This window comes from Abrus precatorius, unplaced genomic scaffold, assembly GCF_003935025.1.
Source record: "Abrus precatorius isolate BTA unplaced genomic scaffold, Abrus_2018 Scaffold11, whole genome shotgun sequence".
NCBI lineage: Eukaryota > Viridiplantae > Streptophyta > Magnoliopsida > Fabales > Fabaceae > Abrus > Abrus precatorius.
The window spans coordinates 5,683,231-5,698,367 of NW_020874303.1; the positions used below are offsets into that span (position 1 = coordinate 5,683,231).

General features: G+C 27.3%; 1 protein-coding gene across 1 annotated transcript; it reads left to right on the top strand.

Moving 5' to 3' along the window:
• LOC113855514 (probable leucine-rich repeat receptor-like serine/threonine-protein kinase At3g14840) lies at positions 1-10,089 on the top strand. The gene is made up of 24 exons (XM_027487156.1): positions 1-91; positions 269-440; positions 2,168-2,239; positions 2,338-2,406; positions 2,574-2,645; positions 2,740-2,811; positions 3,127-3,198; positions 3,297-3,368; positions 3,469-3,540; positions 3,630-3,701; positions 3,867-3,938; positions 4,190-4,261; positions 5,110-5,172; positions 5,343-5,408; positions 5,500-5,535; positions 5,637-5,677; positions 6,450-6,823; positions 7,186-7,381; positions 7,479-7,625; positions 8,088-8,206; positions 8,338-8,548; positions 8,671-8,908; positions 9,103-9,253; positions 9,703-10,089. The coding sequence occupies exons 1-24, from the start codon at positions 1-3 to the stop codon at positions 10,087-10,089; spliced, it is 3,009 nt and encodes a 1,002-aa protein (XP_027342957.1).
• Positions 10,090-15,137: the final 5,048 nt, after the last annotated feature.

The window sequence follows — 15,137 nt, forward strand, 5'->3', positions numbered from 1 at the left end:
ATGAGTTTCCCTTCACTTGTTCATCTTTGGTTTCTTGCCTTTGGTTTGATCCCTTTTCTTGCTAGTGGAGCTACTCTGTTAGAAGAGGAAGGTGCATACCATACATAACTATATCTCACATCATGTTTAGAATATTCGCTTATTCTTGGAGAAATAATCGCTTACTTTTTAAAAGTTCTCTTAGAAAAATTAAAACAGATAAGCTTTTTTTTTTTATAAATAATATTATGGGTACAATATTGATTTGGTGTTGATTTTGACTATTCAGTGCAAGTTATGAAAAGGATAGCTAAGACAATTGGGAAGGATTGGGACTTCAGTGTAGATCCATGCAGTGGACAAAGTAATTGGAAATCATCTGTTCAAGTGAAGGGGTTTGAAAATTCTGTCAGCTGCAATTGCTCTTTTGCTAATGCCACTTTTTGCCATGTTGTTAGCATGTAAGCTTCTCATATACATGTTTCTATGCTAATTGTGTGTTCTGCTTTTGAGCTTCACCCAAAGCCAAGATGAGTTTTGCTATGTGTTTTGATTTGTTTTCCTCTCTTTGGTCTCTTGGGTTTGGTTTTGGTACTGCAAAACTTAAACCAAACCAAACAAGTAATTTTTCTTATTTAAGTAGTGTTTGACAAGTTTTTTTCCTCCTCTTCTTATAAGTAAAAATTTCTCTAATTAACTTCTATAAAATTTCCGTTTTTTTTTATTTATTAAAATACTACTTTTTAAAGACTTTTACTAAAATTTTGTTTGACCCAAATATTCTTAAGAAAAGATAAAATACCACCTAAACAGAACATGAATTATCAATAATATTGGTATGTATGAAGCAACAACTTGAATAATCCATCAAAAGATTCAAAATAACATAAATAATGAAATTTTTTGACAAAATAATCATAGGTATATATTTTATCAATGGGTAGTTAATTAGTAATACATGCTTAATTTCTCTTAAATATTTTTATAATACATGATTAAGACGGTGAACGTGAAATTATAATTTTAGTAAATTAATAATAAAATTTTTGGACATGTATAATAAATAATAAGGCATTAAAAATATAATAATTTTAAAGTTTTTAATTAATAATTATAATTTCACTCATCTTGAACTTTTAAAGTTTATTTTTTACTTTACGGGTAAATTTCTATTTTATATATATAAAAAGAAAGCAAAAATCTTTTCATAGTAGTATGAGTCTAAAAAATTTTACACTCAATTTAGATTTTTCTTTAACTTATCTCTAACGAATTATAATTTATTATTTCACTGACCGTTAGATATAAATTAAATAAAAAGTTCAGACCGATTATAAAATTTTTTAGACTTACACAAAGTCAAATAAAGTTAAAGCATACATAAGCTAAAATATATTATTCTAGTAATTTACGGTTTAAAAAATGACATATGATTATTATACTATAATATTATATTTTGTGGAAGAATCATTCAACTAAATTGCTTGAGTTGTGCTTTATATTCAATGTCCACCTATCAGAATGCTTTTGCATATTACAATTAAGATATTACGCTAAGTATAATTTAGTGCTCTTGCTTAAATTGTTGGCTATGGTAAAATTTTCGATAAGCCTTTGCTACTTATTTAGCAATTATCTCCCCTTTTTTTCTTAAAGTGTTTCTTGGCAGTTTACCGGTTAAATTAAAAACTGGCTATTAAATGAAATACATGCAATGAGAATATCTAAAACAAAAAGTATTAAAACTTTCATGCTTGATCAATCCACTAATTATCAAAATCAAACAAATACTTCGCTGTATCTTGTAAAAGCTTTTTTTTTTTTGGGCTGAATGTTGCACTCTCCTCTTTTCAACCAGAAATTTAATTTCTAAATTTATAAAATATGATTTTTCAAAAATTTAATTTAATAAGTGATATATAAATTAATTTTTCATAATTTAATTTGTAGAATATATTTAATTGTTTTCAAATTAAATATCGAAAGTAAGAGAAGAAAAGAAAAAAAAAAATCGTTTTTATTTTTGTAGATTCGTGGTTTTAAGCCCATTACAAGCAAGTTCAGTGGGCTTCAAAAATGAAAGTAAACGTAACAAAATGTCCATGAGTAACACAAGCTTTTAATAAAGATTTTCTATATTTTAGTAATGATTTTCATGTATGGATCAAAATCAATAATGATGGTGCAGTGTTCTCAAGTCACAAAATCTTTCGGGCACACTCCCAAGTGAGCTAGTGATGTTGCCTTACCTCCAAGAAATGTATGTCACTCTGAATCCACAATTGATCAACTAAATTTGCATGTCTTTTATCTTTGTGTTTATGCAATTGTTTGATTCTTTAACATAATGTGTTACAGTGACTTCACCCGCAACTATCTTAATGGTACAATCCCTCCACAATGGAGCTCCATGAAACTTGTCAACATGTACTCTCCCTCACCTTTCTTTGATTTCCTTTCATTTTGTTTTTTCTAGTTGATCAATGCCAATAGCATGTGTGTGTGTGTGTATATATATATATATATATATATATGATCTTCTACTGATTTCATGTAACATGAAACTAGTTATGCATCTTTTTTAATTGTGGCAGTTCCCTTCTTGGAAACCGAATAACAGGTCCAATCCCAAAAGAATGGGGAAACATCACCACCCTGAAAAGCTTGTAAGTTTGCGATCATCCACGTAGAGTTCTTTACCATTTCGATTTTATGAAAATTTCAAAAGAAAAATTTATCTCTTAAACTTGAAATGCATAGGGTCCTGGAGTTCAATCAATTATCTGGAGAGCTTCCTCCAGAGCTTGGAAATCTCCCCCAGCTTGAAATATTGTAAGCCTATTGTGTGCATTCGAATTTACAATTGCTACTAAAACATAAATATTCAGTTTTCATTGATAAAATTTTGTTTTACATACTAATCCTCTGATTTGTTTTTTTAAACTGATTAATTAGTTAATCATTGATGAGGAAATTATTTCCAAACTCATAGATGGGTACAGGTTGCTTTTATTTTATAAAAAAAAAAAAAAAAAACCAGTGTTTATTTTTATGATTTTATCCAAGCCAGGTTTAATAAAGTACACATTAGACTTTAGAGCATCCTAATCCCTAATGCCTTGTATTCTAAATTCCAATTTGCTATAGGCTTCTCACCTCCAACTATTTTACTGGAAATTTACCAGCATCATTTGCTAGGCTCACTACATTGAAGCACCTGTAAGTGCCCTTCCTTTAATTTTACTTTTATTGAAGTCATTACATTCACTATATAATTGAAGTATAATAATTAGCATTTTCTTTTGTTTCAAATACAGTCGACTTGGCGACAATCAATTCTCTGGAACAATACCCAATTTAATTCAGAGCTGGACAAGTCTTGAGAGACTGTATGTATATTTTCTTTCTTCTAAATTTAAATATTCAAAATATTTATAGTAGAAGTATATATGATATGTTGGTTTATCAAAAAATGGTTAATTGTGATAGGGTGATGCAAGGAAGTGGTTTTAGTGGGCCAATTCCTTCCGGAATTTCATTTCTGAAAAACCTCACTGACTTGTAAGTATGGTGTTTTGATTGCAATCAAGGTTTCAAATTTTAATTTGTTCTCTTGTTGTGTTTCACTATGCTCAAGATATGTTATGCAGGAGGATCAGTGACTTGAAAGGACCAGATTCTCAATTTCCACAGCTTAAAAACTTGACAAACTTGGAAACACTGTAAGTCAAATGCTTGGATTATCATTATAAATTTATAATAATTTCTCATTTTCATTTTGCGAGTTAATGCCTCAATAAGAAAATGGTCTTAGCAACAGAAAATAGGAAAACCTAATGTATTTTTGCCCTCAAACTAACTTACATATTGTCAAATTTTTTCCACAGAGTATTGAGGAGTTGCAATCTTATAGGGACAGTTCCTGAATATCTTGGAAATGTGACTACTTTAAGATCATTGTAAGTGATGTTTTGTCTCTTTTCAAATCTGAAAGGTTGGTGCAATGGTGGCATATTTGGAAGTTTCTTGAATTATTTGTATGTATTTAGAACCATTTATTATTGTTGCAATTTGAACTTATCTATTTGGTGAAGAGCATTAACATGCTTCTTCTATTCATTGCATTGGAGGGACTGAACATTTTCATGTTGCTTTTAGCACCATTTTTTTCTCTCTTAAATAATACTTGTTCTATACATTTTTTTTACAGAGACCTCAGTTTTAACAAATTAACTGGACCGATTCCAAGAACGATCGGTAACCTAGAGAACATTAATATACTGTAAGCAACATTTTCTTTAGTTTCCAATTTGATTTATTGTTTGACCAAAATGTGGACTTAGATAAATGGGAGGTATTAGTCAATTTTAGTAATTGCTTTGATCTAGTGAGAATTTACAGTTCAGCTGCTTCCCCTAGACACTATAGAACCCATCGATAATTATAATGAATCAAATGAATATAAGATTCTGACACTGTAAATTTAGAATCAGTCTATAATATTTTATCTTTGTTACTTGTATAACTGAAGTTCTGAGGAAGGAACTGGAATGGCCAAGAAAACAGTTAAAATCAAGTGGATTCTTAAGATACATGCAAAACCTGGTCTAATTTAAGTTGATCAAGATAGGGTTGACATGTTTGCATTGAAATGTCATGAATTTTATAAATTTTTAATGGATTGGTGTTTCGATACACACACTAATGCAAAAGTGCGATATATGTATCTGCAAATTATATTTTCATTTCAAATCCGTGTGCCGATCCATCAGTTACTTTTGTTTTGAAGTTCAATAGATAAGTACTTTTAAAAGTAGCAAGAGAGAATCATGTCCCCACCGGACATTGAGAAAATTTGAAAATGATTAAAAAAGGGAAAATCTATATTGGAGATAAAGAGAGAGAAGAGAACATTGGAGCTTAGTTCTTTCTAAATGTCATTAATCTATGATCAGGTATAGATTAAAATAAATATTTACATGGACAACCCAATTAAGTCAATGAAAGAAACCTTGGACAACACCCAAATTATTTTGGAATAAGATTTAATTTACTAGTATTTATCATTTTATGGTTCACAAACAATTGATGATATCTACACATTGACTTCATTATATTGCTTTTGCCTAGATATTTAACCGGAAACAATTTTAGTGGACCACTGCCGAATTGGATAGATAAACCAGACTACACGTGAGTAATCCTTCAAATGCTACTTATATGATTTATCGAGTTAAATTATATCTTTAGCATGATAAATTATTACTCTATTATTCTTAGGATTCTTCAGTGCCACCAAGTGTTTTGACATATAATTGCTTGTTCCATTTTTTATTCTTAATCACATCGATAAATTGACACAGAGATCTCTCATATAACAATCTGAGTATCGAAAATCCAGAGCAATTGACATGTCAACAGGGAAGCGTGTAAGAATCATTGCATTTGCATACCTTTTTTTTTTTTTGGCAATTTTTAGAAGCTAGTAATCTGAATCTCGGCCATTTATTATGTCTTTAGGAACTTGTTTGCATCATCTTTGAAGGGAAATAACATGTAAGTTTTATACTACTTATGCTAAATTAATTTTTGTATTGCATATGCTGACTATAATGTGATTATGCTGACTTGTTATGTCAACTCCATTATTTTCACAGGGGAATGGTTCCATGTTTGGGGAACATTAACTGTCCTAAAAGTAAGTTGACTTGTTATGAATTTCCAACAGATAATTTTAGTGCTTTAGAATTTGAACCTGTTCATTTTTGTTTGTTTATTTATTTTTGCAAAGGTAGAAGGTGAAAGGGGATTATCTTTCAGAATATTGCAATACTTGTATATCAAGAGCTTTTTTATAGGGAATTGAAGAAATGAAATGTTTATTTATTACACAACTGAAAAACATAAATTAGTTATTTGAACTTGAAAATGGTCTTTTTTTCTAGACACTCTTCTTTGGAAGTAATTATCAATGATTGTCTATAAATTAGATTTGCATTTTGACTTTTATAGGAAGATACCAGAGCCACTTAGAGCTATTAGGGACTTTGTCTTAATTGATAACACTTATTGTGTACATTTTGTACTCATTATATTGTTCTAAGAAGTGCATGAGTTTTCCATCATTTGTTACTATGGAACATTTATGTAATTAAAAATCTAAAAATTTTGGTTGGAGTGCTAAACATCTATGAAACCAGTGCTAATGTTCTAGTACTCTTACATTAACTTTTATATGTTATATCATACTGAAAATTAGCAACAAGACAAGAAATGAACAATTTCCTTTGCCCATGCTTGTATAATTTAATGACACTCCCTAGTTTTATTCTCCTTGATCATCAAAAGGACAGAGAAATGGAGGGTTAGAAGAGTGTGGAAAAGTAATATTTATACAAATATTTTTCTGATGTGATCTTATTGTGCTTGATTCCTTTTACTTGCTTTTCACCCTTTTGTGTTCATCCCAGCTCGGTACTCTCTCCATATAAATTGTGGTGGGAAGCTTATTTCTAATGAAAGCGTTACATATGATGATGATTCACAAGAAGCTGGACAAGCAAGATTTCGCCGGACAGGATCAAACTGGGTATTTAGCAACACTGGTCATTTCTTTGATAGCAGCCGCTTAGACTACTATACTTGGTCTAATGCTACTATGCTTGCTATGGACAATAGTGAATTGTATATGGATGCACGTGTTTCTCCCCTCTCTCTCACATATTATGGATTTTGCATGGAAAATGGAAACTACACTGTAAATCTGCATTTTGCTGAGATAATGTTCACGGATGATCACACATATAGCAGCCTTGGAAGACGTCTATTTGACATCTATATTCAGGTGCTTGGTTTCATCATTTCACCTTTGTCAACAACATAGTATCTTGGTTCTTATTTATCTGTCCAGAGAAAGAAGAAATTACACAAATCAAGAAATCTAATCATTTTGTTAGAATTAATTGCTAAGTTTCGTAATTTATCCTTTATTAGTGGGTTTCCTTTTGACTATTAGACTACTTATAGTGGAAGAATAACAATTAATATTGTCTTGAATTTCTTTATGGACAAATAAATAACAAAAATCTTTTTTTTTTCTCTCTAGACAAATAAATAGAAACAGAAATAGTATTTAACATTGAACAAATGCCTCTGGACCATCATAAACCATCATGAACCATTTGTGTTTGCATTGAAGTATTGCAGAGAAACTTGGTGCTAAAGGATTTCAACATTGTAAAAGAAGCAGGAGGTGTTGGTAAGGCAGTCATAAAAAAGTTCACTGCTATTGTGAATAGCAATACCTTGGAGATCCGCTTGCATTGGGCTGGAAAAGGGACAACTGCTATTCCTTTTGGATCAGTTTATGGTCCTCTCATATCAGCTATATCTGTTGATCCTGGTTAGTTCTACTTCTCTGTAGTCTTTTTTCTTCTACCATCACCCTTATCACCTAATCTAATATATGCATGCAAATCTCATATGTCATAACCAAGCAGATTTTACACCCCCAGTGAAAAATAGAAGTGGCATACCTGTGTGGTCCATAGTTGCTGTTATAATTGCTGGAGCATTTGTTATCATCATGGTTTTTGGTATAGCTTGGTGGAGAGGATGTCTAGGAAGGAAAGGTACACTAGAAAAAGGTATAAAAAACTCACCCAATAAAAATTAACTTTTTTGTTGCTCAAATTATTTCTCAAGGAGAAATCTAGTTAGCAAATAATTGCATTGTTGGTGACTTAAACTACAGTTATAACTAGATGAGTCTATACTTGATAATTGATATACAGTCAATCCATAGAAGAACTATCTTTTATGTTCGCCATTGTATACAAATTATTCTTCGAGGAAATTATAAGATATACATAACATACCGTATAATATAAGTATATTATTTTGTAAAATCTATTGTAAGCATTTGTATAAATACTTTGTCAGAAAGCATACACTGATGTTTGCGTTTCTAAAAACTATAATTCCCATCAATATCACGTCAATTAATAGATTTGCATACTAATGTCAATAAGACTTAAAATGTTTATAAACTTCAAAGAAAAATATCTTCGATTTTATTTTATTTTTATTTTCTTGGCTTAAACCAACAGAGCTAAGGGGTGTAGATCTGCAAACTGGCTTATTTAGCTTACGGCAAATTAGAGCAGCAACTAACAACTTTGATATTGCATTTAAGATTGGAGAAGGCGGGTTTGGTCCTGTTTACAAGGTATCTGAACAATCCACATTTTTATTTGAATATCATTGAAAGATCTATTATTGTTGTTACTTCTTCTCAACTTCCAAAAGTATGTAAAAAAAAAATAAAAAAAACCCTTTTTAACAATCCTCGCAATGCAGGGTGTTCTTTCAGATGGCACAGTGATAGCAGTTAAACAACTTTCTTCTAAATCAAAGCAAGGGAATCGTGAGTTTATTAATGAGGTTGGCATGATTTCTGCTTTGCAACATCCTTGTCTAGTTAAACTCTATGGTTGTTGTATGGAAGGAGATCAGTTGTTGCTAATATATGAATACATGGAAAACAACAGTCTTGCCCGTGCTTTGTTTGGTAACTTTCTTTCTTTATATTCAAGTTTGGTAGCCCTTTTATTAATAATTTACAATCTTGAACACAAATCATATGTACCATATCCATATGCTGCCTAACTTCAATGACAATTGCAAATGAAGCGCAAGAAAAATATCAATTGAAGTTGGATTGGTCAACAAGGCAGAGGATTTGTGTTGGTATTGCTAGAGGTTTGGCTTATCTCCATGGAGAATCAAGGCTAAAGATAGTTCACAGGGACATCAAGGCCACTAATGTACTATTGGATAAAGATCTCAATCCAAAGATATCTGATTTTGGATTGGCCAAGCTTGATGAAGAGGGCTACACCCACATAACTACTAGAGTAGCTGGCACCTAGTGAGTTTTTATATAGTTTTGATTTTATGAAATTTGTTGAATAATATTTATCATTTTTTATGCCTACAGTGAGGAAAAATATAAAATAAAAGATGTCATATAGTAAGATACCTCATCAATTTATTTTATCTCCCTTATTTTGGCTTTAAAAGTTGTATTCTCTTTAGTTAAGGTGTGACTTTTCAATACTGCAGTGGATATATGGCTCCTGAATATGCAATGCATGGTTATTTGACTGATAAAGCAGATGTTTATAGTTTTGGAATTGTTGCCTTGGAAATTGTCAGTGGAAAGAGCAATTCCATGAACTGGCCAAAGGAAGATTGCTTCTGTCTTGTTGATTGGGTAACTTGTGCTTTCATGCTCTCCTGCTTTTAAGCCTATGCAATTCTCTATTACAATATATAGAAGATTATTTTTATTGTGTAAATGCTCCATTAAAAATCTAATTTAATTTTCTTCTTGTGTCACGTCTAAAGAACAAAAGAATACACTAACTGTGATTAAATAAGATAGGCTGTATTTTCCAACAAAAAGGTATTCAAATTAAGGTTCACTTATGCTCGCTAAATTTAAAAAATTTAGTGTCTGTGGCCATGCTGATATGGCCAATTGCTTTCTTTGCAAAGTCTTCAGTTTCTAATTGCATCTTGCCCAACTATACCGCTAACTAGAGTGATCTCATATTGCATTTCTAGTAAATACTTTATTGGTATCTTTGCTCCTAAATAAGTTGTTCAGTAGTTTTGTTGATTGATGTCAAAATTAAGTTGTTTGAATTTTGGTTTTTCCAGACAAATGACTTGAAAGGAAAAGGCAATGTAATGGACCTAGTGGATGAGAAGTTAGGCGAAGACTTCAACAAAGAGGAAGTAATGGTCATGATCAATGTGGCTCTTCTATGTACACAAGTTTCTCCGATGAACAGACCCACCATGGCTTCAGTTGTAAGTATGCTTGAAGGCAAAACTATGGTTCAAGACACGGTGTCAAACACAAGCCAGGTATTGGATGGAAAGAAGCTGGAGGTAATCCAACAGTATTACCATCTGAGAGGAAAAAATAAGATCCTTGAGACTCAAGAGGAGAGCATTTCAATTGGTGAAACTTCAGCATTTATGACTGAAACAGATCTATATTCTGTCAACCTGGATTCTTCTTACTGGGAAAAATGTGATTAGATAATCTATTATCTATCATCACATCACTTTGTAAATGATACATAGCTTATACTTAGGACTGTCCTTTCGTATTCTTAAAAATATGAGAAGTAGAAATAGTTCCCATGAAGTTTATTTTGTGTGTATGTATTGTAGTTTTTCATTTTATTATAGAGAACAATTTTATTTGCACAAAGCTTTTGTAAGGTTATATTATTGAATAAAATACTGGACCAAAGCAATAGCGGTGACTCTGCTAACTTAAGGTAAAACTCAGGCCAAAATATGAGTCTCAGGAGGGTCTGTCCAAGCATAAGGTTGATAAAAGTCATCAAGGCTCTTAAAAATATTAATAATATACTTTTCATACAAAAAAAGTAGATTACTAATCAACAAGTGGGTAACCACCTAAAAAGGATACTAAGAAAATATTTTCTTCTTAAGTAAATAAACTCTTCATCTTCTTATGCAAGCTCACTTTCCTAATTAGCAACTATTTTATTTATCTCATTAGTTAATTCCTTTATCCTATTAATTTTAATTATATATTTTATTGGTTAATACTAAAAAAAGTTAGAAAATATCAAAGTTGCTAAATTACTCACTGACATAAGTATTAAATATATGTTTAATATTATTAATAATTCATGCTACTTTAGTAAAATAACAATCTTTTAAAGCTAAAATTAATAAAATATTATTTCAATATTAATAACGTCTCAATAAAAATTAAAATGAGTTTATTATAAACTTTAAAAATATAATAAATGAAATCAAATATAATAATTTAATTACTAATTTTTATCTTAAAAATTTTGAAAATTGAACTTCAAAAAAATTTATATTAATTTTAGTAATTTATTTTAATTAATTTTAGACTCAATTTATTTGTATCTTTTTAGTTTTTTTAGTTTTGACTACATGTATTTTCTATGGGAAGTAATCAGTCTCGAAATGAATAAAACTACTATAAAACTACAACTCGAATTTCAAATCACAAATTAAGTGAAATTAAAACAACTCTTACCAACTACATAAACGATAGATTATTTATTTTTTAGTTTGAATCATATACAATCTTTTCATCTAGTTTTTTTAGTTAATTAAGTTTATTAATTTTAAAATTAGATAAAAATTCAGATCTTGGATTATTTTTTATTTAAAAATCTAAAATTTGAATCTTTATAATTTTTTTACAAATTGAACTAATTAAAAATAAAGGGACACAATCAATTCAAAAAAAAATAAAGCATAAAAAATGTACGTAGTATAAATTAAAAGGGGAAAATTGTATCTTAAAATTTGCTTTAAATTTAAATATTCATTAAATTGACACCAATCTCATCTTAGAAAAATAAAATAAACATACATAAAATGCTTAATTGTTAATCATAAATGGAATTGGACTCGGTCAGTCCGAGTTTGAAATATGTGTCACCTTTGGTCCTAATTTAGAACAGATAAGCCTTAAGATCACTTGTTCACGATAAGAACGACCATACCAAGTCTTTTGGCATAACAATGTACCATCAATTTTCATATTTGCATCGTAAAAAAATTACTCCCACCTTTTTCTGTATTCGTAGGGGTAATATATTTATTTTTATTATTTGTAATTTAGTTAATTAAAATATTTTTATATTTTATTTATAAAAATAAAAAGTATCATTATAAAATAAAAAATTATTAAAAATATGTTAAATAAAGTCTGAAATTATAAATATAATGTGTGACAGTGTGTGAATCTATTAAGATGAAAATAATTGAGAATGTTTGTTTATTAAGAGAATGAGAATAATAAATAAAATCTATTAAATGATCAAAATTATAAAAATTGAAATAAACAAATTTCTGAAAGTTATTAATATTTTTTTTTTAAATATAGCAATAAGTTTTAAATAATGATATAACCATGTATCTCAAAGAAAATAAAAATATAATAGAAGAAAAGTTAATGTTTAAGAGTGCGGTATCATATCCATATTATAGAGGTATATTTTTAACAAATTATTTAATGTGTAACTATTAAATTTATTTTTAATGATTTTAAAATAATAGATGTTTTTATTTTTATTTTTTATTTTTAAATTTTTAACTTCCCTTAACACACGTTAAAAAAAATTAGTAGCATTTAAAAAAAAATTTATGGGTATTATATTCAAAAAATTTATACCAATAAAAAAGAGACACATAATAAATTAAAAAAATTATCATATATATTTTATTTAAAATTATATTATTTATATTATTTTTTATATGATCCTATTATATATATATTATATATTAAATTTTTTTATTTTTTATAAATTATTAATTTTAAATAAAATATATTTTATATTTAAGTATTTTTTATTTATTATAAATAAAAAGAATTATGAATAATATATTAATTTAATAATTAATACTAATAATAATAAAATTAAAAATATAAAAAATATATTAATATAATATTATTATTTTATTTTTAAATTTTTTTTAATTTTAATTTAAATATTTTTTAACTTATTTAAATGTAATAAATATAATAATTTATTATTTAAATACGTGTTTAAATATTATTGATTAAAATTTTTTATGTACAGTATTTAAAAAAAAATTTATGGGTACCACAAAATTTATTAAAAAATTATCTAAATTATTACATTATTTAATGCATGTCTTTGACTACCTATGAGGGACGAATTATATCATCAATTAATTTGTTTTATAATATTAAATATTAAATAAATTAATTTAAAATTAATAAATACCTATAATTTAATTTACTGTGTATTACTTGGGTTTGAGTCTATCCTCATAGCGTAGATTGGGGTCCAGAAGAGATTTGCATGAGCAACACACCATTCTACACGATAAGCTTAAAAAGTGGTAATGAAATTGCAAGTTGCAATCGATAGATAAATAAATGTTGATTAAGACCTATATCATTATCCATATATGCCCAGGCTCCTACATATCCAATTATCCATACTCCATACATGACATTTCGAATGTTTCATGTTTTTTCTGTCAAATAACTTTACATTAATTTTGATCAATTATTTTTAGACTTTATGATTGGTATAGTTAATAATCGTCAGTTTAGGTTCAGATTCTTGGACTTTAGTAGTTTAACCGTTAAGTACGATTCTTGCCCCAGTTTAGGATGGTCAAGCTCTTATATTAATGTCTAAATACTTTGAACATTCCTTCAACCTCAACCTATTATTTCTTTCTATTTTGGATTGTAGTGAGCACCCCTAACTACAAATTAACTATAGTGTATTTTGTATATGCATTAACTGCATTAAAGGAATTTCATAGTTAATAGTCACAAATTATTTTATTTTTATCATTCCGTTTCTTTATTTTATATATTTTTTATTACATTTTATTTTTTTTCTTTATTTGTTGGTCTTAATAATTTGGTCTAGTTATTAATTATGACTGTAAAAATTGTCACAATAAATTAATAATATAAATGTGGAAATAAAAATTATTGTAATTAATGAATATGACCAAATTGAAATAAAACAAAAAAATTAAATGAAAAATAATAATAATAATTAAAAGACTAAATTAAAAATAGAGATAAAATATTAGCTTTACTTTATTTTTTAAAAACCTATAATTACTAAATTTTAATATAAATGATAAAAATTTAAATTCATATTTAAGAGATTCAACCATTTAAAAATCATGTAAGACTTTATTAATACATATTATATATATTGACCTATGTGTATAAGATATTTTTTTATTTAAATGAATTGTATTTATCTTCTCTTTAGAGATATTTAATGTCATAATTATTTGATTTTAAAAATAATACTTTTTACTACTCCTTAATATCTTTCTGTTTAATGACTTCTAATATAATAAAAAATTAGTTTTAAATAACATATATACATTGGTTTTAATATTTTTTAAAATTAAAACGATTTTTAAACAAATTATATCATTAGGTTTAGAACTTCACTCAATATTTACTTCATATTAACATTTAAGTTGTGCTTGGATGAGATGATCAAAAGTTTTAGAGAATTTAAAATTTTGATAAATTTAAATTACATCATTTTAACTTATTATTAATAATTAAACTTTCTTCATTTCAAATATTTTTATTTGGATAAGCTAATTAAATTACTTATATTCTTTAAAAAATAAAATTGTTGTTATATTTCATAAAAATAATTAAAAATATAATATTTAAATTATTAAATTAAACATAATCAAATAAAAATCTGGATAAAACACACAATAAATGGAAAAATTAATTCTAAATTTCAATCCAAATTTTTGTTGAGATTAAGGATTTTTTTTACTAATGTCTAATAATTTACATTGCTTCGTCTGAAACAATTTTTCTATCATAATAAGTAATCTAAAAATAATACTTATTGTATATTTTCATGAATTGACAATATAAAAAATTTACTACATCAAAATTAGTTTTTTAATTTAAAAAACATGTTCCTAATATTGTTTTATGCATTGATAATTAAGTTTGGAGTTTCAAACAAACCATCACTTATTTATTAAGTTGACTCTATTATCATTTAATAATTTAATATTATTTTTTAATTTTAAGAAAAATATTAAAAAAAATATAGACACAAGAGCTAGCTATTCTTATTCTTTATTGATTAATTTTTAAAAAATAATTCATTGATAAGAGCTATGTTTTTAAAATTGTGGTTATCTAACAGTCAAAACTATATTTATATATAATTAATTATATAATAATTATTTTTAATTGTTTACTATTATTATTTTTCATTATATTTTTAATCAAGTCATGATAGAAATGAATGTAACGGAAAACAACAGTTCTATAGGTTCCCTCGTCTTGGATGACACGCAACTCGAAAGTGGCAGCCATTCAATGCCAAACACTTTTTTTTTTTTTTTTCACTTTCAGGGCGTTAATTTTTTTTTTAAAAAAGTTTCATAATTCAAAACTTTATAATTTGATATGAAAAATCGTTAATATTTACAATTATTTTACATATTTCAAATAAAATAACCACCTACTTTTTATATACAATTATTACATATTACATAAGGATATGTTATTTTGAAATAATTTA